This window comes from Columba livia, chromosome 1, assembly GCF_036013475.1.
Source record: "Columba livia isolate bColLiv1 breed racing homer chromosome 1, bColLiv1.pat.W.v2, whole genome shotgun sequence".
Classification (NCBI taxonomy): Eukaryota; Metazoa; Chordata; class Aves; order Columbiformes; family Columbidae; genus Columba; species Columba livia.
In genome coordinates this window covers 68,591,637-68,614,425 of record NC_088602.1, presented here as the reverse complement: position 1 = coordinate 68,614,425, position 22,789 = coordinate 68,591,637, and the positions used below count along the sequence as shown (strand labels likewise).

Here is a 22,789-nt window from a genome sequence, read left to right as displayed (position 1 = left end):
GAAGTAACTGCTCAATGAAGCATCCATGCTGCAAAACTGCAGTGCTGCCATTTGACTACGGGGAGTAAGGGCACTTCTGAGCTGAAGCCCCTGGCTCTCTGCACGGCAGTGAGCCAGGGCAGTACCCCTCATGGTACTACTTGCCCGCGGTACTGCTACCCTGGGTACAAAGGACAGGAAAACAGAGAGACAGGACAACCAAGACTACCAGCACTTAATATAGGCTGTAGCCATGGCGGGTGACGGGCAAGAAAGAAACCCAAACGTATAACTCAAGACAGTGACATGGCTGTCTATGTGAGACCATTTAAGTTTACTTGGGTGTGAAGAATGCTGCTTAAGGGCAATAACCCACTAAGCACCAAAGTTATCAGTCACTCAAAGCAGGCCCCTAGGCTGATGATATCTGGAAATGCACAAGGACACATAAAGCTGTGTTTCTTTTTTAATCAAGGAAGGAGACAGACAAATGTGGAGTAAGTCATTGAGACGGCAGCTTAAAGTCCCGTTTGGAGACAAGAACCAAAGTTCTGACAAGTGAGACAGTTACAGTGCCCAATCCATTACCTGAAAATACCAACAGCATTAAAAGCACCACAAAACATCCTAAGCATCCAGCTAACTTCAGAAGAAATTTGCTTTAATTTAGCCTACCTGCTAGTTCAGTGACAAGACAGTACCTGTGCAGCAGCACAGTGTCAGGAGGGAGGTGTGACAATCCCACCCTCCAAGCAAAAGACTGGGAATCTCCTCTGACATCTCCTCCGGCTCCCCAGGCAGCACAAGAAGAGCCCACACCATTTCTGCCTCCCAGAACCACTACCACCAGGGACCTCCTCCTGTCCCCACCTCCTCACAAGTGTCCCTGATCCCTCCCTTTGGTACAGTGATGGTGTAACAGCAGACACTATAGCTAAAGAGCAAGGTTAGCGTTAAAGAGGGAAAAGCTATCAAATGTTTCTGTGAGAGGAACTAAAGTGACTGCAAAGGAAACCACTCTTTCTTGTATGCATACCTGCAATTACTGCACCAAGCAGCTCAGCCCCTTTCTTTCAGCAGCTCAGCCCCTGTGCATTAGGCAGGTTTTTGCACAACAGACTTAAAAATAGTTGCATTGCAAAGAACAGGAGACGTAGCACATTCAGGACAAGGGACTGGCTTATTTCTTAATGTTGCATCTCACATTCAGAGGGTTTTGTATCAGCCCTCATTACAAAGGGCCAGTTTAGACTCAAGCCCGTATTGCTCCAGGCAATGCAGACATGCCATATCAGGAATAGCTACCATAGCAGATCTTTCCTAGGTCCATCTCAAACAGCTCAGGTCTCTAATAATGAACACTCCTAACCAAGACACACAAGCTCTTCTATTTTTACCTAACAGGCAAAAGTGTCACCGCCTCCTGACCAACAGGAAGAAAAAAATGTAAAAGCTGAGCATATATTTACAGTTCTTGCAGTTCGAACTCTTCAAACCTGTTACAACAGGACAAGGGGTGATGGTTTTAAACTAAAGGAGGGGAGATTCAGGCCAGACGTGAGGAAGAAATTTTTTTACAGTGGGAGTGGTCAAACCCTGGCCCAGATTGCCCAGAGAGGTGGTAGATGCCCCATCCCTGGAGACATTCCAGGCCAGGCTGGACGGGGCTCTGAGCAACCTGATCTAGTTGCAGATGTCCCTGCTCATTGCAGGGTCTTGGACTAGATGAGCTTTGAAGGTCCCTTCCAACCCAAACTATTCTATGATTCTATGAAAACAAAACCAACTCCAGCTGGAACATGAGCAGCCACCACTGCTATCCCTGCACATCGCCGAAGTTCACGGACCACCTCACCCGTGAGGAGGGACCCGAGAGCACCTTACTCACCCCAGTGTCATTTGGCTGCCCCTTCCCAGGTAGCAAGAAGAGGAGCACAAGCTCACCTATCACTCGGTGGTTGAAGTAATCCGGCAGCATTCGCTCACACACGGCGACCAGCAGCCAAAAGGCTTCTTCCTCTTTGGCATACAAGAGCAACACCGAGGTCAAAATATTCATAGACTTACAAGAGCAAAGAAGAAAATGGCATTTTTTAGTGACTGCAAATCCTACTGACAAAAGCTAAATTATGTCTCTTTTTAAAGAAAGTAGCCTAACATGATGTAAACAACTAAAAAAAAAAACATAGCAAGAGTAACAGACGGTGAATGCATAATTGCAACCCAAAGGCATAACAAGTTTTTCAAGCTTAGGTATGCTGCTTTTCCTGAGAGCAATAGGAAACAACAGAGAAAAACACAGTACTGGATCTGCCCAGGTACAAAGTAGGTAACTGATAATGCAAGATGTTTTGGGGCTGCATTCCCCCTCTCCCTGTATTTGTATTTCAAAAGAAGACAAGGGATCTGGAACCAGTCTGATGTTAATCAGAATTCAGGGAGCTGCCCAGAAGGTAAAGTTTAGCTGGCCAGCTGGGTAAAGTACTTCATAATTTGTCAACAGTTTTGGCAGAAAGGAGAACTCTCGTTCATTAATGCTCTGTCCCAGTGCTCTACATGAACCTCATCTGTGCAGGCCAGTTTACTTCACACCATCTCCAAGTATTGGGTAAGAAACATACTTTCACACAAACAGAGCATCAGAAACATTTTTTCCCCTCTTCAAATGCAATGTGTAACATGCTGAGGGAAGACTTTTGTTAAGCCAGAGTACCAGCCTATGCACTTTTTTCCAGAGTAAGTTACATTTAATATCTAAAATTATGTATTTTCTTAAGTAAAAAGACATTATTTATCGAAACCACCATTAAAAACGCTCCCAAGAGAACGATAAAACTGAGAGAGCCAAAAGAGGGGAAAAAAGCAGCGATAGTTACCCTGCTGGGAGTTTCCCACCTGGCAGTATCCTATTTTGGGGTTCCTGTGGGCGTACGCCGTGAGCACCCTCCTCAGGGCGGCGATCCCCGTCTCGCTCTGGAAAGCGGGGTGTTCGGGCAGCGAGCGGTGGAGGTCACGCTCGATCTCCTCCGTCACCATACAGGACTTGCCCATTGACGCTTCCACCAAGTGCACGTAGTAACCGGGATGCGAGGTGAGATCCGTCACGGCGTCTAAACACAGCGGGAAGAGAGAAAGATGAAGCACAGAATCATGGAATAGTTTGGGTTGGAAGGGACCTTCAAAGGTTATCTAGTCCAACCCCCGGCAATAAGCAGGGACATCTTCAACTAGACCAGGTTGCTCAGTGGATTAGGATGATGCTAAACTTAAATGTTGTGGGTATTACTGCTCGAAAGGATGTAAGCAAGATGGTTTTCCCCAAGGTCTCTGAATTTGGTGAAATCTCCAGACCTAGAAGAAATAAAGTCCTGGCAGAGTAAGTGTCTTGAAAACAAATACCAGCAAAGCGTATGTGATGCAGCACCATTCAAAACACCTTAATACTGACACTGAGCAGAAAACTTCCCTAGGAGAAAGTAGTGCTGGAAGAAACGTACTCAGCATTGCTCATGCCCTCCAAGAAGGGTAAACTCCACGTGAAGAAACAGTTTTACATATGTTTGAACATGTCATATACTGGTTTAAGGACTAAACTTGAGATCATATTGTAGGCACATTCTGGCTCTGCCAGATCTGTGGATGAAATGAGTTGTTTTTTCCATCTCCAGTTTCTATTACCCCTGCCAACATTCAACAAGAAGTAGCAGCAGGACTGCTGACTTTAAGATGTCATTATTTTGCAATAATTTGATTTGTCTAGGGTTAAATCTAATTGCTGCTTGAAGACAAACATTATTTTATGAAAACATGACATTAATTTAAAATTACACAGATGAAGCAGATGTTATTTCGATTCTTTTGCATGTCATTGTCATATTAGCCAGAGATAAAATTTTTTACAGATCTACCTAGGTACTTTTTTGCACTTATTAGTTCAGTAGCTGATCATCTCTCTTCTATAAGAACTATCGTAAGCTCCACATAAATGACATGTTTTGCCATGTTCACAATCAGATGATGCCTACAGCCAACATTTCTAAGTGTGCCCACCTGAGAAGAGCAGCCAGAGTTTGCCTCTTAAGGATTCAGGGATTCCCATAGCAACAAGTTTTCTGATCTTCTCTGTGCGAAACATGCACACGGTTCTGCCATATTCTACAAAATGGTCATCCCACAGACTCTCTTTGATTTGCTCTCTAGACTGGGAACAAGAAGATATCTTTTAAAAGAACGAATCATGTACATCTGAGAATTGGTAAAGAGAAACATTTTACATATTAGAAATTCTGCAAGGTATGTCCGTTACCAATGGATATGGAAAGTCTGCTCCAAGGACTACGGATTTCCTCATTTTGCACATACAATTAACCACACAGGGAAGAGCAGAACTGATCAGACAGGGAGAAAAATTACAAATACTGATGAGAAAGAAATGGGGGGGAAGGGACAAGAAAAAAATCCAAGCCGAGAGAAATGACACTACTCCATATATAACTTCTGTAGCCAATACAGAGTTTATTTTACCAAAAATGAGGATCTGTTTGAATGCCACCCCCGTTTTTTTTTAAGAGAAAAAAAACCTTCTTACAACTTTTCCCAAATTTGACATACCTTTCCAAAATCAAGGCCCACTGTTCCTGACTGATGGAAATCTGACCTTAGTCCTTCTGCATTGAGCAAATAACTGTTTTCCTTTCTGCATTCACTTGTCTCCTTGCTTTGTGAAGCCTCTGTTCCCGGACATGCAGGCTCACCATCCCTCAGCACACATGTGAGTCCAAAGGCAGGAGTGTTCTGTAACACAGAATCCAAGCAGTAATGACTGAGAAGAGGCCAAGAACTACATCCTCAGCTGTTATAAAGACACAGAGCTGGGTCAGCCTTTGTCTTTTCCATTAAAATGTTTCACACTTTTGAGGGGGAAAGGCTTTACACAAGACTTTATTCAAATTATCATTCGCTGCTATGTCAGAAAAAGGGTTGTTACTTTACAACGTAAGTTGTTAGTAAATTCTTAGTGTCCCTGATGACAAACTACCAAACAATCTTCTACTTTTGTTAGGATTTGATAAACAAAATTATAGAGAATCATTTAGGTTGAAGGGGACCATCTTTTTCAATCCCCTGCTCAAAGCAGGCCCCCTCGGACCAGGTTGCTGGGGGCTGTGTCTAGCTGAGTAGCTCCATGGAAGGGAAGTCTGCAGCCAATGGACCAATATATTGACACAGTGAATTCAAAATAAAGAAAAACCCCGAAGTTCGGTACCTGGTTCTTATTTTGCAAGTTGTTACAGTGCACTGGGTTGCTGAAGTTTACTTGTTTTAGCCTCTGGAGCAGGTTCTCCACCAAAGTATCTCGGTCCTTCAGCTCAATGAACTGAAAGGCCGTCTTGCTCCTTATGCTAACGATGATGGGATTGGGGAGAAGGCTTGTGTCCTCCATCTTCTCTATACTGATTACCTTTTCCAGAAGCATCACAGAAAACATATTATGCACCACGTCCACAGAAACATCTTCATATATTCTACATGTACCAAAATGTACAAAGATGACATTCATCTACACACATGCTTTAAAAATGGTTATTCATATCGACTTTCCTTGATCAGACACATCCCGTTGCCCGAAGTTTGTGGTCTCTTTAGAAGCTCAAACCAGGCACCAAAAAGTATCTCAGCTGCCTTGGTTTTTTTTAATGACTTTGCCACCCACTTCAGGTGAGCAGACTGAGAGGAAAGATAAGAGATTAATGATAAAAACAAGTTCTAGAAAAGGATTAATTTGATCAAATTCTGCAGAATGGAGGAGGAAATTTACTTTCACACTCCTGAGGACAGGGGAAAACAGTTGTGTTGTTGTTTCTGATTTAGTATATAACACTGTTCCCTTATTGTTTTCTATTTCTGTAACAGTGGAAGATAGGTTTCTACAGTTAGGATAGTTCAATGTTACTCTTAGTCAAGGATAAAAGGAAAGCTATAATTAAAAGATCGTAATAGCCTTGTATCCACAGCAGATCAGGCAGGTGTTTGCTGACAGCTTCCTTCTCCTCATCTACTCCCACCACCTTCCCATGCATCCTGCATTCCATTTAAATAAGCCTCTGATTTCATGGAAATATGGCAGCTCATCACTGCCTCCAGAATGTCCCATTTTTCTCTCTGCCCAACAAGTCTGCAAAGTCTCCACAGGTTTGCTAGAGTTCATCTGTGGAGGGAGAGCTTCAACACTTCTAAGTGTTGACCCCAGCCAAGGATGCTTTTATAGTGCTAGAAGGGTCCAAGCTGAAGTCTCCATCAACATCCAGCTGGACGTCTGCGTTTGTGCAGCTGGGAGGGGGACACTGACCGAGTCTTGGACCAAGCAGAGTCTGCCTTTGTAGTGCTCTGTCCCGCTGAATTACCTGTCCATACTTCACTCTGAGGATCAAGCTGAGTTACTCATACGTATTTTTAGGAGCTTATGCCCTAATGAGTCCCAGAATGAGCTCCACAACAATTCTGTAGGCACGACATACACAAGCATCCTACTCGTTTTCATCAAATGATAGTTTGCAGATAAGTCAACAGTGGATGCTTACGGCACAGAAAGGCAGATAAGAGACCTGAAATGAAACAAACAACTCTACCTCTCTAAGTGGGATGATAACGTTGCAGCAGCCGTTCTCTTTGCTGGCAAAACAGATATAGCTGTCTGAAGTATACATCCTTCCCGCCGTGTGACAGCGACTAAACGGCGTCCAGAGAGAACAGTCTACAACTTCATGCAGCTTCTCCTTCCTGGGCAATCTGAAGAAGGCCCGAAAGAATTCATTCTGCGCTCTGGCTTCAAGATCCCTTAAGAGAAAGCAGTGAGATCAAATCACAAGATCCCAAAATGACATCCAGTGCAAGGTTCATTTTCTTGTTAGCCTCACCAAGAGTGAGGGATACAGAATAAAAGCACCGTGCACAGCAATCTTTGCTGCCTATGTGAACACACTGATTAAAGACTGGCTTTGAAATACAATAAAGAATCAGTAGCAACACTTGCTTGTTTAATAATAAGGTCAAATGCAACTACTGCAGGAACTAGGAAAGGAAAGGATATTAATTTAAATCAACCGGTTTGTTGTGGGTTTTTTTAATTATTATTTAGCCATGTGTTTTCTGTGGCTGCTGTACCACTTTCCAGCCTGAAAGAGTTACAGTTTTCAATGCCCAGGAGATAACTAAATCTTTCATGTGATGAACATACACTGAGCAATGGGAGATTAGCTTTATGTTCCTTGTTTCCCTTCCCAGCAGCATTACCAACATCACCTCAGGGATCTGCACCTGCAACCAAAAGTAAGGCATTTGCTCAGTGAGCACGTCTGAAGTGGTCAGTAATAGAAGAGTTAATGATGGTGGCATTTACACCATCACGTCCTTGACTTGCAGAGTTATCAGCCTCTGAGAGCCCTCAGAACAGTGGCAAAATGTGGAACAGTCTCAGGTCACCTACAGACTCGGTTGGGAATAACAGCACCAGATACATTCAGTTTAGCCTTGGCTTCCTTCCAGTCACCCATCCACATTTATGTGGAGAGAAAAAGTTTACATAAATGAAGCTTTCACTACTGAGCTATGGTTATACAGACTTTGGGGATTTTTTTTATACTTGGCTTTGGGGATTTCTTTTTTTCTCCTCCTTTTTAATGAAGAAGTCTGCAGCAATTTCAAGAGCTATGCAATTACATTATAAACAGGCCATGGCTATTAGCTCATCACCAGCAGTTCCAGAAACATTAGGCCTTAAATTCCATCATTTTCTTTACTATAAGTAAATTTTTCCAAACATGATTCACCTTAGGGAAAAAAAAATAGCTTGACTTTGTTCCATTGAAAGAATTTAACGCGTGGGCCGAAGCATAACAGGGAGTGGTACCTTGGTGCTCTAAGTCCCCTCTTCGCTCCTTCCTTCACCCTCCTCTTCTGCAGACACCCTCCCCCAGCCCTGCTGTTCATAAATAAGCTGAGACAGATGAAGCTGCTGCTTCAGTAAGTAAATCAATTAGGGGGAGGGGGGTTATTTCAGTTTCATTTGCAGAGAAAACTAAAGCCACGTGAAACAGGGAGGAAGACAATCGAGAACAAACCGAGACCTGAGAAGGGAGGATCTGTATCTGCGACCAACAGAAAAGACAGAACGCACTCGACCAGCATTGGGCTGCTGTTTCCTTCTCAAGCATTATCTTCCTTAATAAGATTATCCAAGGAAAACAGACAAATTGTCTCCTGTTTTGTTGCTTTTTGGTTTTGTTTTGTTTTTCACAAAGAACAAAGAGAAACCCTCTTTGTGAAGGAAGGCAAAAAGGTTGCTCCCGAGTTAAAATTCCACAGCGAGAGCAAGTCTGATAAGTGCCCGCAGAGATCTGCTATTGTGACAAAGCTGGATCAGGATATGCCTTCCTAGTTAACTCAGCACTAAAATATTTTCCATTTCTGCACAGCACAGATGAATGCTGCTGATAGCATCTGCAGTCGGGTCTCGGTAGAGCTGTGCTCTCCTGCTATTGTGCTGAGAAGGTAAGACCCTCCCTGGATCTACTCAGCTGTTAAAATTTCTACACCTTTACACGAAAAGAGGCATCATATAGAACAGTGGGACCTCTGCTGAGGCATAGATTGTCTGTTATTTGAGAGCTGACTGTTTCTAATGCTCCAAAATCTGCGGTTTCTGAGTTTTCGGGATTTTGCGCCATCTCTTTGGCCTGCAGGCTCCAGGTGTGGGGCCTATTCAGACAAGAAGCCACACGTTTTTAAGCCGAAGAATGACATTTCCCGTATCTGAAAACTACGTAAATTCAGCGAGCACTGTGTCCAGCCCCCTCACTCCATTCCAGAGAAAGGCTGCCAACCCCAACATCCCTGGAACTGCCTGTCTCCTGTGACTCATGGGTCACACAGGGCCACCATGGAGACCTCCCCACAGCCAGGGCTGCCCTGGGGACCAGTCCCAAAACAGGGGCCAGACTCCTGGTGGGAGGGATCCCGGAAAGCAAAATGGTAGCACAGGGATGAAATGCTGTCAGCACCTACCACTGTGGGCTCAAACAAGAGGTTTTATTAGAAAGTGGCACACTGTGAAAATATTTCCTGTCAGGGAAGCAAATGCTAGGGCTTAAAGCAATTGCTTCCCTTCATAAATACAGCCAAACAAAATTAGAGCTCGTTAAAAAAACCCAAACCCTGTAACTCAAAAAAAAAAAAAAAACCAAAACAACCCACAAACAAAATTAGCTCCTAAAACAAGACAGACAATTGTTTAAACATGATACAACAAAGATGCAGCGACTGGCCCACATCGCCAGGACCCACAGCTTCCATTTTGAGTTTCACAAAACCTCCACTGCCCAACAGAAACGCAAACTTTCCACCTGCAGCCCAATGTGTTTGAAATTTTCTCCTCTAACTTAATAATTTCCATGGTGGTTTGGTTTTTAAGCAAATGCAGCGTCCTGAGCTCTACTTAAGAAAAAGAAGGAATCGTATCATCATGTAAAAATAATGTTTACTGAGTATTCACACGTGCATCGGAAGAATAAAAGGCGAGAAGATGCAATTGCCTTGCTCCTTACTTTTCAGAAAACTCAGCAATTCTTTCCAAGCGCAGTTCCCGACTTGCATGTTTCGGGATCCTGGACCGCCTCCAACTCCAGCACTTCAAAGTGAACGGCAAGTCTCAACTGCGATAACTCCTTGTGCGTGACCCCTACGTTACCTTCCAAGAATTTTAAATTAAAGGAAATAACACACAAAACTAACAGAATGCCTAAAAGAATCAGGACACTAAAATGTGTGTCCTCGCCGTCAAATGTTTTTCTCTGCTTTAAAACTAACAGAACTTGGCAAAATTTTAGCTCTACTGAGTCACTTGCTGCCTAACATCTAAACAGACTAGTTGACCTCTTGCTTTTAGAGATGGATTAAAAGACTCTTCTTGCTCTTCAGAGTCCACAGTTATAGATTTTGGAAATAACACATCCAACAATATATATCTTGCTTATTGGAAGAACTGCTGAATTTGCATGGCAAGAAAGGCTTCTCGTAAGCAAGCTAGAAGTTATCTGAGAAGAGCCAACAAAAACTTGTCCAGACACATGTAAACTGAACATCGTTCCCTTACGCAGCAGGAACACTGGACTTGTAGATGGAGAAGATGCAATGGATATTTTTAGCCAGACTTCATGCGAGTCTTGATATTGCCTGGAACTAATAAAACTGGATCAAAGGGTAAAACCGCTGTACTGAGGCAGCTGAAAAAGGGTACCCCAAAAAGCAGCTCTCAAACGCTCCTCGGTAAGCGGAAGTCTGTATTGAGAGGACCTCCTTGGGGGTATGTCCTGGACTAGCTTCTGTTCAACCTCTTCATCAGCCATCTGCATGATGGATCAGAGACTGTCGTTATTAAACCCTACAAGGGATCACAAGCCAAACATCAGCCAAGAGCTTCAGGCTCCCAGGAGAAAGAGGAGCACCACGCCGGGCTGCAGAAGCTGCACCAAGATGGAGCACAACAGTGTTGGAGCTGCCGCAGAGATCGTCATATTGTTCCTGCCCTGGTCAGCACCAGCAAAGCATCAAGCGTGATCCTGTATCTCACCACCCCAGGCCTACCACAGATGTCCAGAGAAGAGCAGCCAGAAGGGCTAAAATCAGGGCTGATAAGAAAAAACTTGGCTGAACTAGAGCAGTGGAGGAGAGGAGATGCATACAAGCCTCCCAATACACAAATAGTTGCTCTAGAGAAAGAACATCTGATCTCTTCAATAGGACTGGGTGGGACAAGAAGTAACAGACTTAAGAAACAGCACATAAGATTCAAATTAGACTTCAGAAAGACTTTTCAATGACAGGTCAGTGAAGTACCGGTATGGATCCTGATATTTCCGTTACTGGAAACTCTTAAAACATGTCAGGCAATCATCTGTTATGAATGACTATAAATAGAGATAATCCCAAACCCTGCCTTTCACCAAGCAGATGAAATAAAAGAAGGTTCTTTCTAGTCACATCCTCCTTGTAGCTGCAGGTTTATGGCATTCTTGGATTCCCTCTCTGAAGGAATTAATGTGGGCTGAAACGGCATTTACGATTCAAGATACTTCAAACCGTTTCTTTTCAGCTTAGATCAGCATTTAAAACCTTCTTTATCTTCGTATGAAGCAAAACCACCCTCATTGGCAAGTCACAGTTAGAAACAAAGAAAATAAACCGAGGTGGTTAGAGCCTGTAGAAACACATCATACGTTTGAAACTTCACTGACACCGGCGCTAAAGCTTTTAAATTGTGGGTTCTGCTCTGGCCAATTTCCTCATTACGTTTGAGGAATGCAACGGATGTTCTTGCATCCTGAAAGAGATGGAAATAAGAAGCACAAGAGACCTATACCAGAGATTTTAGCTACCTTCTTCTTAAAAATGAAAAACAGCTGCCCTACGTTCCAGCACAGTTGTATGGCACATGAAAATATCTGCAAGAAATGGCATTTGCAGTTAGCAAACACCTCAGCTTTCCTTTGCTCCTTATGGCAATTAACTTAATTGCTGTTAGTTCCTTCATAATCCACAGTTCCAAGCCTTATCCTCTCATTAAGCAGCACAGAAACTTGTACATTAACTTGTTTGACTCTGGCCATAACACAATTTGTGTCACAGACTGAGGGACTAATCCTGCAGCCTCTCTGAGTCCCATCCCTCCACTGCTCAGCAGAATGACCCCCGAAGAGCCTCAGCAACAGCACCAAAGGTTTCTGGTTTTCAGAATGGAGAATACACAGATCATGATGACATTAAGAATGTTTTGTTTTGTTTTTTAATAAAGATACTGAGATGAGCTTCTTGCAAAAGAAAGCCTAACAAACATAAAGAATCTGCAGCAACTTAATTTGATACAGCTGGAATAGTTTTAATGATGTGTGGATTGTTGCTTTCATTTTGACGCGCTACTATTTGCCTCCAAATCATGCACAGGAATTAGCAAAGACAATTATTAACTAAAAAATGTTGAGAGAAAAATAGTTGTTCTTGTAGTACTACAAAGGCTTCAGGAAAAAAAGCATGAACAAAAACTTCACACACCAAAAAAGCTCAGCCCCCAAAACATGTTAGCATTAAAAACCAGTTTATCCACTATTTAAACTACAGTCTTGCTTAATCATGTTACATCAAAGTGGTTGCTGAAGTGTGACAAAGGGCACCAGAAACAGCAACTTATCCAACCACTACTTAATTTGTGAAAAGGAAATTGGATTTGGGCATCTTCCATGTTTCCATGTTTTCCTTTCTGCCATCTCAAGTTCAAGCACATTAGTATCAGCACAGGTTAGAGAACATCTTGCCAAGGAACTATCCAGTACATATATTTTTATCCTTACTTCTCCTCTGTCCAGCCCCTCTTTCTTTGTTTTGGTTTGGCTTTTTTAGGTTGGAGGGAAGGCAAGGAAAAAAAACCGTTTGAGTGCGTGGGATGGTTTCTGTTGCTTGTTTGCTAACAGACATACTACTTTTCCAAAATGCCCCAAGGTACGTACAGGTTGATACCCTGAGAACCTCTTTATTACAGCGTATTGCTAAGCTCACGCTTCTCTTTGCAACTGTAATTTTCGTTTCTTTGTAGTTTTCCACTCAGTCAGTGCCCCTGGTTCAAAGACTCTTTTGGGAAGTGACAATGATGAGTTAAAAAAAAAATCAGTAGACACTGAAAATAACTCCCCCCAGTTTTTTGTTACAACTCCTCTGGATTTACTTTCCTTGCTTTGCGCATCTAACTTTTCAGTGCAAAAGCAGGAGTAGGGTGGAATGGTAAAGCAGAGAAGGGGCTTAGATACAACCTATATCTCAAAGCCATATCCTACATTAGTCAAAGTACATATCCTACATTTCTTGGGCTAAAGGCCTACTATGTTAAAAGTATCCAGTTGCACACATATTGTAAAAAGAAGAGTAGCTCTTGTGTTTAAAGGGACCCTGGCTATAGAAAAAGAACAAAAAAGCCTGCAAAGATGTTTGTGACTGCTCACCGCTGGTCACCTCAAATGAAGTCCTTGATGGAATCCTGGTGTCAGTGATTTTCCTTACTGTGTGTACATATGAAATTGCAGAGAAAGTGCATTTTATTGTTTTAAACTCCATTATGAAGCTTTGCAGAAGCATTTAGCCGAGACGCATACCTCACATCACTGCAAAAATGCCCCTCGGAAGCAAAAGGACGGCTACTGGACACCTCTCTGTTTTTTGGGAAACGATACCACATGTGCCTCATGTCTTGGCCAGGAAGCAACACCTGGGTAATTCCCTTCATAGCTCTGGCCAACGGAGAAGATGGAAGAGCAGGGAAGGGGATGAGCACTCCACACACACCCCACTCAGAAAAGAAGTATTTTAAACCAGCACCTTAACCCTGATGTCTCAGCCAGATTCCAGTTTGGCCTATTCCACCCTGCCCACCTAAAATTCCTCTGGGCAGTTTCCCTTCCCCTTTCCCACAGCAGCAAATAAAACACAAAAGTTGTGTGTTGTGCTACCAGCAGAGAAATAGTTATCGACCTTCTCCCTGAGAGCCCAATGCATTTCTGTAGTGGGAGAGGAATGCAGAGATGCATTTTGGGGATGCTTAGGGTAGAGCTGACAATAGCATATTAATCTGCTGCAACTGCCTGTGGGTTTTTTAAGTCCTATAACTACTTGCTAAGTCAGCTATAGCAACCACGCTAGTGGGAAACTCCACATTTCGGATACGGTCAAAAGCAGTAATTCTACAGAATTGACGCCACTGGCAAAGCCCACACATTGCCAAAATTACAAACAAAATAATGTTGTTCTTCAGAGAAGACTGAAAATATGCCTTGCTGCAATCTACTTTTCAACAGGGAATGGTAGTTTTAAACCAAGAAAACAAAAAAACACAGTCATGTTAAAGGGAAGAATATAAAATGGAAAAAAGTATCTTGCACACAAGTCAAAATGTACCTATTTGTAATACATTACAAAATCTCTTTCGTGCCCAGTCAAGTAAACCTTTGAAATCTTACCCAGCTGACAAAGTAAAGCACAAAGCTACCGCCGCACCTCTGCTCACACAAGGGAGAACAACTTAAGCTATTTACCTCTTGGTAATCTGAGTAGGATCCTGTAGGCCTGGATCCAGCTCAAAGATCTCATTATCCAGTAGCCTTCGGAGAGTCACATCTGCCAGCTGCTCCATGATCCTGAAAGCCTCGGCAATGTTGAGGAACGTGGAGAAGTCACGCTCTTTATTCGGGGTGGTGACGCGGACCGTGTCAGTCATGAAGACATTGGAGGTTCTTTCCAGCTTCTGGACCTCAACCCAAGGAATGACAAGTTTCACTGAAATCAGAGAAAAAAAGCAAAAGCGGGTTAGAAACTCTGCTTACATTTTTCAGATTTGGGAAATAAGCAAATTCAGAATGAAACTCAAAGAACTGAAGGGGAGAAAGACCCATTTTTAAAGACCAAGCAAAAGCTGAAATCCCTATTACTCTACGTCCATTCTCCCCCCACCACAAAAGACTGTCTTTTTCATACTCTTCCCTTCAAAATTTTACTTATTTTCTTAAGAAGTGCTGAACTGTGGAGCTCTGCCTTTGCAGAACACCTGCCATAAGCTGTGCTCCCAGCTCTTTTACAAGCCATTCTGCAGCCGGCTTCATTACTACCAGAATACATAGTTCAGTTTGAGAAGAGAAAGAAAACAGGAAAATGCTTTGTAATCTCCCAGAAATAAAACTATAGGCAGGTGGAAACAGAATTACATGCACAGTACTTCAACTTTTAAAATAAAGATAACTTCCATATAAAAGGAAGCTTTTGCATATGGACATTTTCTTCCCATCTTGGTTACTTTTTACTTAAAAGGCGCTCAGGTAAATCTTGCCCTAAACATTAGCTGTAGTCAGAGTTGTCTATAGGAAAGAAAAAAATACAGGAAACTGTTCTCTACAGTTAAACACTGCTGAATCATATAAATGCAAATGGTAAACCGAATCAGCTTATTTTAGATAACCACTGCAGGATGTTACTTGCCTCTCTCGCATGAATCTCTGGGTAGAAATTAGGCTGGAAAGGACTTTGAAAATAGATTAAATTTCTATTTAACAACTGCTGGAAGCTTCCCAAGATTCTCTGTGCCAATAACATCAAGGCTACACCCCACAACATCCCTAGCCGGTCTCCTGATGCCAATAAAGCTATAAAAAGTCAGTAATAACAAACATTGTCATATATATAAGACACTTATCCGCGATCACTAATTACCTACGGAGCTACCCTCAGCAAGTCCTCTGCAGTACATGAACCACAGCTGTCAAGATTATTTGCAGATAACATTTTTTTCTTACTTAAATAAAGCACAGCTGCGTCAACACGCACAAACGGCTGCGAATGTTGTAAAATCATCTGTACGGGCACAGCCAAGGGATGAAAGATTAAACAGCAATAGCACTATTGTTCATGCAGGTTGGAACCACACGGGCTCTACAGTGCTGGTTGCAGAAACAGCCCAGCAGACTGTAAGGGACCCAAACTACCGATGAAAGGTCCGAAGTCTTCAAAGTTTTAGAAAAACAGAAGTTTAATCAAAAAATGTGAAGAAACCCTGGCACGCCCTTTCAAGAAATCCGACGTTCTAAGCCTCTGAAATTCTGCAAACGCTTCGAGGATTAAATAAAAGGGGACTTGTCCTGGAAAAAATGTTCCACAGAGTTTATGCTCCCATAAGCCGTAGCTTAATTTTACGAGAAGCTGAAAACAGGTTCCAATATTGCATTCCAAGTCATTTCAACATCAAATAAAACACGGGGAAGGGGACGGACTTGCCAGAAGCAGAACACTTAACGCTTTGCTTATAAAGAGATTTCAGTCTACAATTTGGGGGGATTTTTTTGCAGAGTTAAAAGACATTTAAGAACTATTTTTATTGCAACTCATATTTTGGTTTTTGTTTTGTTTTGCCTTTTTTTCCCTGTGCTGTATCAAAGAATGCAATGTATGTGATTTCTTAGCAACATTTTCAAGACTAGATTTAACCAGATTTGTGATTGCTACCTGAAAATAAAGACAATTAATCACTTGTTCTACATATAATCAGCATCAGCTTCTCAAATAGTAACGACCAGAACTACATTAAATTTGGATTATTCAATGTAATACAAGTATTTCACAAATGTGTCAAAATACTAGCTTTGAAATAGAAGTGGTCTGCCTTACCAGAATCGCATTTCAACATATTATGCTTCCCACTGAGCTACAGAAGTCTGTTTAACCAGAAGAAAATTCAGCTTTTTATTTCATGTTTCCACGCAAATGCATTGGAACACAAAGGCAATTTGACCAATTGTAACACTGAATGAAGGTGGTCAAAATTAAAAGTTGCAAACATGTAGTCATCTGAGGGCCTTTTGTATTTTCATAATGAATTATTATTAAAAGAGATTAGAAGCGATTTCTTCTTAAATAATACAGCATGATTCTGTACTTCCAATATCATTTAATGATCTGTTGTATTGTATAAACAAAATTTTTTGAACAATATAAAGAGTTCTTCTCTCTCCCTCCTCCCTCTCCCTTTATCTATCATTAATAAGTAACTTTTTTGCTTTGTGTGCTTTGGCAGACTAGTTATCTCAGATTTAATAAGAGAAAGCTTGTGATGATAGCAATAAGAAATGATTGACAAAGGATATTATTTGATACCAAACAGAAAACAAAAAGACTAAACAAGAACTTGGATATCTAGTATGTATCAACAGACTCCATTATAGTCTTCTCAGCAAAACTCAACTTTTGTTTTTATAACAAAACTTACCAGCATTTTAAATCTAACTCTGCCACCTTTTACAGACATGACAAAATAATTGGTCTGAAATAATATATGGGAAAAAAAGGATCTCTTACTCTAAGCATGTCTTTGTATGTTTTAGGTCTAAGAAATTACCAATTACTATCTTTCTTATATTTATATTAACATATTTCATTTTTAAATCCACAGCTTTATTTGACTAGCCATCCTAATGTTAAATCCAGACAGTAAATGGTAAAGTTTTCCTAATTCTGGTAACTGACAATTCTTGCTGTATTTATAGCATTATAGGTTTACATTACTGCCCTTGCTGAAGTTCCAGCAGGATAAACAGGACTTAAAATGTTATCAGTTCATGCACAATATTATTAAACAGAGAAACGCTACAGAGTTTAAATGGCTACATTTATTTTTACTGTGTAATGTCTATTACACTAATTTTTTACCTTCTAATATCTATTCTGACAGGCTTTTCACCATCACACAACCCTTTGTCTGCAGAGGAACACCATGACCAAAGTCTTACAGCTCACTGAACCATCTGAAGGTCCAAAAACCTCGGGACACACTTCTTGCGACCTCCCTGCACCGCTACTCAGAAACACAAAGAAATCCCTAAATTGCTGTTGTTTCCCCTTTAAACCTCTGAATTTTCAGCTGGTTCTCCAGAGCACGGCCCCCGTTATGTTTCCTGGGCTATTTTGAGGCAGGCAGATGGGCCCTGGCACCTCTGGCCCCACCAGGCCTTACCCTGCTGCCCAGCAGCCATCACCCTGCACCCTGTCTGTGGGGAGGGACACATTTTTTGGCACTAAAAGCCTCAATTTCAGAATCTGTAGGAGGCCGCTTACATTTTAAGGCTGCTTCACCACAGCACGAATAAGAACCAGATAGCAGCTGCGTCTGCACGCTCTTATACTCTCATTTTTATCAGTGGGTTAATACTAAAATATAAAGGATGAAACTAATACTGAATTAAACAGCATGTTTCACCTGAGCAACAAAAACACTCAGAAACTAAACTGCAGAGGCGAACTAGGCTTTTCATAAAAACTTCAGCTATTCTTGCTTTTAAAGCCAGTTGTATTTATATCTCTTCCTGGCATTAGGTTTCTTACACATTTACACTTACATTCTTTGCCCAGGAAGAAGGAATAAAAACAGAGATGATTGATGCTCAAATAAAGCCAGCCTTGCCGAGGAACTTTTCCTTTCCAACAGCAACAGGAATAATAGGTGATCAGCTTCTCAGCTTCAGGAAAATTAAATCTGGATTCAAATTTCACCAGGGCTTCTCGGAACTTCTCAGGCTCTTCCTCCTGCTCGGCGAGCTTGCTGCTTGTTTCCTCTGCAATCAGCGCCTGAGTCCGTAATGAAATAATACATCAGGATAAAGCTATGGCATTCGCACTCGAGCAAGTTGCTACAAGCTACCCATCCAAATTTTAATAACACAACATTTTCTCACAAAGAAATTCAAGTTAATTTGCAATTTTCACAAATGGAGAAATTTCTGTGGCGTTTGCATCTCTCACACATTATGAATGCTTCCAAACCAAAACTTCTGGGGGCTTTTTTTAAATTGTTTTTTCAATGAGTCAGGCAAAACCATATATTTACAGTTTCACTACTGCCTATGATTGCTGTTATTTGGGGCATGCAGAGCAAAGGTAGAGTAACAATTGTGTATGCTGACCAGTACTATTTTCCTACGCAGAGGCGACGCAGTGAGACATCTCATTAACTTGTAACATGCTTGGAACCATTAAAAACATGTTTTCAAGAACATCTATGTAAATATAATTGCGTGTTGAGAATTTTAATAGCGGTGTTACGACAAACGAGGTAAGTACATATTGTACCATTCAGACAAACAATCTGTATGTTACAGCACCTGGTATAATTTGCAGTTACCAAGCAGTCCTAATATGCCAAAAATCTACAGTAGAGGCGAGGGTCCAAAACATGGACTTAACATTAACTAATAAAACCTGAAGAATTTTAAATATGTGCTATGCTAGGTAACAGGCTGCCACAGCGTTATCAAGAGAGATTAAGTTTATTAGAGCATTTCAGTACACTTAAACAAAGTTGTTTTTTTGAGAAAGCAGGATAAAAACTAAGATTAACAAGGTGATCTTTTGCCTCTCTGTTCCCTTCTTCCCTAACTTCAGGGCCCACGGAGATCACAGCAGCAGTGTTGAAATTCAGCAAAAACATCATGTTCCCACAAATTTTCCAGACCAAAGAGGGGAGCACAGGGGGAAGAGCACCTCACTAAAACTCTCAGCAAGGAAAAGCATGCAGCGGGACCTGAGGTAAAGTCGTCACCAGCAGACCTGCACCCCTGCCAGCCACCACCAAGCTCCTCTTGGAGCGTGTATTTTACTAGAAGGACGCCAAGCTTTCCAAGTTTTACCACAGGTGCCGTCATTATTTTAAATCTGGTCTTCTTCAGTCACCGAGTTCCCTAACTTCTAAAATTCTTCTGCCTTCCCAAAGGATGCTCGTTTCTGCAACCCCACAGCCAGCCAGCAGCTTCACGGCCGTGCCCGGCCACGACCCTCGCATCCTGTAAAGCTACCGGTAGTTTCCGTGCCGGATCCTCATGACACAGGTGACGTTACACAAGGGCCCGTCCCCTGTCCCTGTGCTGCGGGGACTGTGTTGCTGCCTGCACGGATGTGCTGCCTGCAGATTCAGGCACCGTGGCTGTCAGCTGATGACACCTCTGAGCCCCATCAAGGAGTATGTAAATAGGCAAGAGTAACCGATGGGTTAAAGCTAGGAAAAACATGGGAGACAGGAGGAGAAACGTAATAAGGAGGAAAAGCTGAGATACAGGAAGGGAAGGTGTTTAACGTAATGTTTTGGAAGGTGGAGGAACTGAAAGCAGATGCTAAAGAAAGCTCAGCTGCACATCACAGTGAAGAGAAGAACAGGGGAGCTGGACAGGGATGGGGGGCTAATGATTCAGATACTTAGGTTTTGAGATGCTTCCAAGGAAATGCCAGTGGAGATGCACAGATAGGTGGCCACATCAGATGCAAGTGCCACACAGAAGACTGATACATCATCCTCTATCTCTAATCACCTATACCCATGGAACAGGTATTTTCACCCTACATCAGGTCAGGGTGAATCTGGCTTACAAGTCATGGCGTGGGTAGGACTATTTGTGAGGTATCTACCGAGCAGGGAGGTGCTGCTGCTCACCACGAAGCCACAGCCGGCACCACTACACCAATGGCAATACATGGCCAAAAGATTTAAGAATCCTTGCTCCACAAGAAGCCTCTACCTGTGTAGTCCATGTATAAAAACGCAATAGCATAAATACTTCCCAGCTTCTTACAAGTCAGTGTGAAAATAGATCGGTGAGCCCACTGATACACAGAAGTGTAGAAATCACACACAAACATGAGAAGCGAGCAGATTTTGTGATGAGCTGAAGACACAATGAACACCATAGATAGGTCAGCACACTTCACCAAAAAATAATGTTTAGGTGGACAAAACCAAATACGAATTACAACAACTTTCTGGCATTGTTTCTAATAAATCACATGTAATTGCAAGGGTGAAAGTAAGACATTTTCCTTACCTTCACTTTCCCTTTGACAAAACTAACAATATCTTCTTTATTGTCAAACACAGACAAAGTATGGAGCAAGTTTTGTTCCAGCCATTCCCAGTGCTGGTTTATCTCCTCTACAGTGGCACCTAGAAAAGTAAAAAAGCAGTGTATTGAAATACATCCTATGAAACAAAATTGAAAGGAAGAAAAAAAGTTTAAAAATGCAGTATTTCATAAATTCATTATGAGAAACTGAACTCTCAACCTCAAAATTCTTAGTAGCAAAGAGGTCAAAAAGGTCTAGTTCATAACAGTATAGTTAGAGAAAAACATAAGCCTCATTGTTTTAGAGATTTAGTTTTAGTATTTTTAGAGATTTAGTTTTAGTATTTTTATCTTCTCAAACACTCTCAGCCAGCAAATGCTGCATTAAAAGTCAAAGCAAAAAAACCAGCAAAACTTCATTCTGAGGTGCTAGACTGCAGCTTATTTTGACGTGACGTTCCTTAAGCGGCCACTGGAAACCTTTGATTTACGTCCTGTTCTCAAAAGTCCCCGATCCTCCTTTCTCCCTCCTTCAGTATGTACATGCATATGCACACACCCCCCCACACACATGCACACACTTTGAGAGGAATTTACATGTTCATAACTGGCATCATGTTTGACAAGTTCTCTGTAATAATTAAAGTACCTAAAAATAAAGTACTTTGCTTGAACAACACCTAAAATGTCTACAAGAGCACTTTTCTGCAGTTTGGGGAAGAAATAGAGTGAACAGAAAATCTCGGTCAAATAAAGACTTCCAAATCTTCAGGGTTTTCTTAAGGACTTATTTAAGGGTTTTGCTGTTGTTGTTTTAAATGTAATGTGTTCACATTAACTCCAGAAATAATACTTCAGTCACAACCTATTTGCTTTGGCTGTTTCTGCTTTAAACTGAAATGTCACTTTATCGCACAATGACAGAAAAATCAGAGCAAGACGAGCAACATACAGGGCACTTAGCAGGAAATCTGGCCCCTAAAGCTCTTACTGATCAGTGATTACATGTTATAGGTAAAATAGTAAAGGCGTCAAAAGTTGCTTTTTCTAATGTTTTGCTGGTGGAAGAAAGGAGAGAAGTACCTGGATGTTAGAAACATAGGAATCACAGATGAATATAATTATGAAATGAATTTCAAATAGAAGACTCATCTCAAAATTTGATTTGTGTGTACGTAAGAGAGGCATCATGTTCCCTCACAACAAAAAAATGATAAATTTAGCTAAGGATTTTCCACCTTCCTCTGCTCTGTTTTCCACGCAGAATGCCAAATGGCAGGGAAACTTTCCAAGCCTTAACTTCCTTGACAGGAAGGCCTTGTGATGGAATTTCATAAATATAGTTAATCAAGGTTAAATAATTTTTTTTAAAAAGGAAGAAGAGACACTTATATACCCTTTAGGTAAAGAAAACAAATTATTAATATATAATTATAATATATCAATAGTTAAAAACACGAGAAATAGTCATTTTATATTAAAATAGCTGTGCAAAGCAAATATTGAGTTGAATTGTTATTTCTGAGCAGCCTAAAAGATACCGACTGTATGGGAGAGCTGGTGAAAGAAGTGAAATAAGCCGTGAGGAAGACACCTTCCACAGCAGCATCCACACTGCTCAGGCTGCTCTGACCCAGGCTCTGGCACTGGCCATCTCCCACAGGGGCTACTGCACTCCTTCCTGCTGCCCTTCAGGTATCTCCAAGGATTCTGCTCAAATACTGAAAGACCTCTTTGCTCCTTTCATTTGGTCAGGCAAATTCCACAGCTGCTCGGGTCCTTTCTTTATTTCTAATTTCTATTTCATGCCTTATCGTCATCCTGTGATTTGACCCAAGCATTGTCAATCTCTTCCTTACTCTTCCTCTTGTGCTGATGTTCTGCACAGCACATTATTCCACCTTTTACCCACCTTCATGTACCTGTGCCAAATGGATATTTAGTCCAACCACAGCCCCACTCCTCACAATCTCTCCTTCAAACCCACTTCTCACCAATCCCTTTGCTCTCCCCCTCTCCCAAATGCTACTTTGCTTAACTGGGACTTGGGTTTTGCCCACAAGCCTTCTGAAAAGAAAGTAGTAAGTGGGTCTACACTAGGGCTGAGGTTAGGCTTTGTTCCTTGCTGTACTGGTGTAACACGACTAACCATTTGGATTGAAACATCTCTGCCAGAACAGCCATGCTGGGCAGGGAACAGACCTCCTAACAGCCCTTGGAGATCTGTAAAAGTCTGTAACACAGATTTCACCCTTAAACAGGTATCATCATTTAAGCCTACAGCTCCTTGAACAGAGGACTGCCAACACACCATTAAAAATGTAATTAATTGCCTAATGACATGA

General features: G+C 41.8%; 1 protein-coding gene across 2 annotated transcripts in view; it reads right to left on the bottom strand.

The window, feature by feature from the left end:
- Positions 1 to 22,789, bottom strand: part of TBC1D8 (TBC1 domain family member 8) — a 49,778-nt gene that overhangs the window by 11,018 nt on the left and 15,971 nt on the right. For both annotated transcript variants that reach the window (XM_065061120.1, XM_065061127.1), the window contains exons 3-11: positions 20,427 to 20,545; positions 17,955 to 18,183; positions 14,112 to 14,352; positions 6,609 to 6,816; positions 5,246 to 5,440; positions 4,591 to 4,773; positions 4,030 to 4,180; positions 2,875 to 3,089; positions 1,924 to 2,041 (exon numbers count right to left, since the gene is read on the bottom strand). In XM_065061120.1, coding sequence (XP_064917192.1) covers positions 1,924 to 2,041; positions 2,875 to 3,089; positions 4,030 to 4,180; positions 4,591 to 4,773; positions 5,246 to 5,440; positions 6,609 to 6,816; positions 14,112 to 14,352; positions 17,955 to 18,183; positions 20,427 to 20,545 — 1,659 coding nt within the window. The remainder of the gene's footprint in view (positions 1 to 1,923; positions 2,042 to 2,874; positions 3,090 to 4,029; positions 4,181 to 4,590; positions 4,774 to 5,245; positions 5,441 to 6,608; positions 6,817 to 14,111; positions 14,353 to 17,954; positions 18,184 to 20,426; positions 20,546 to 22,789) is intronic.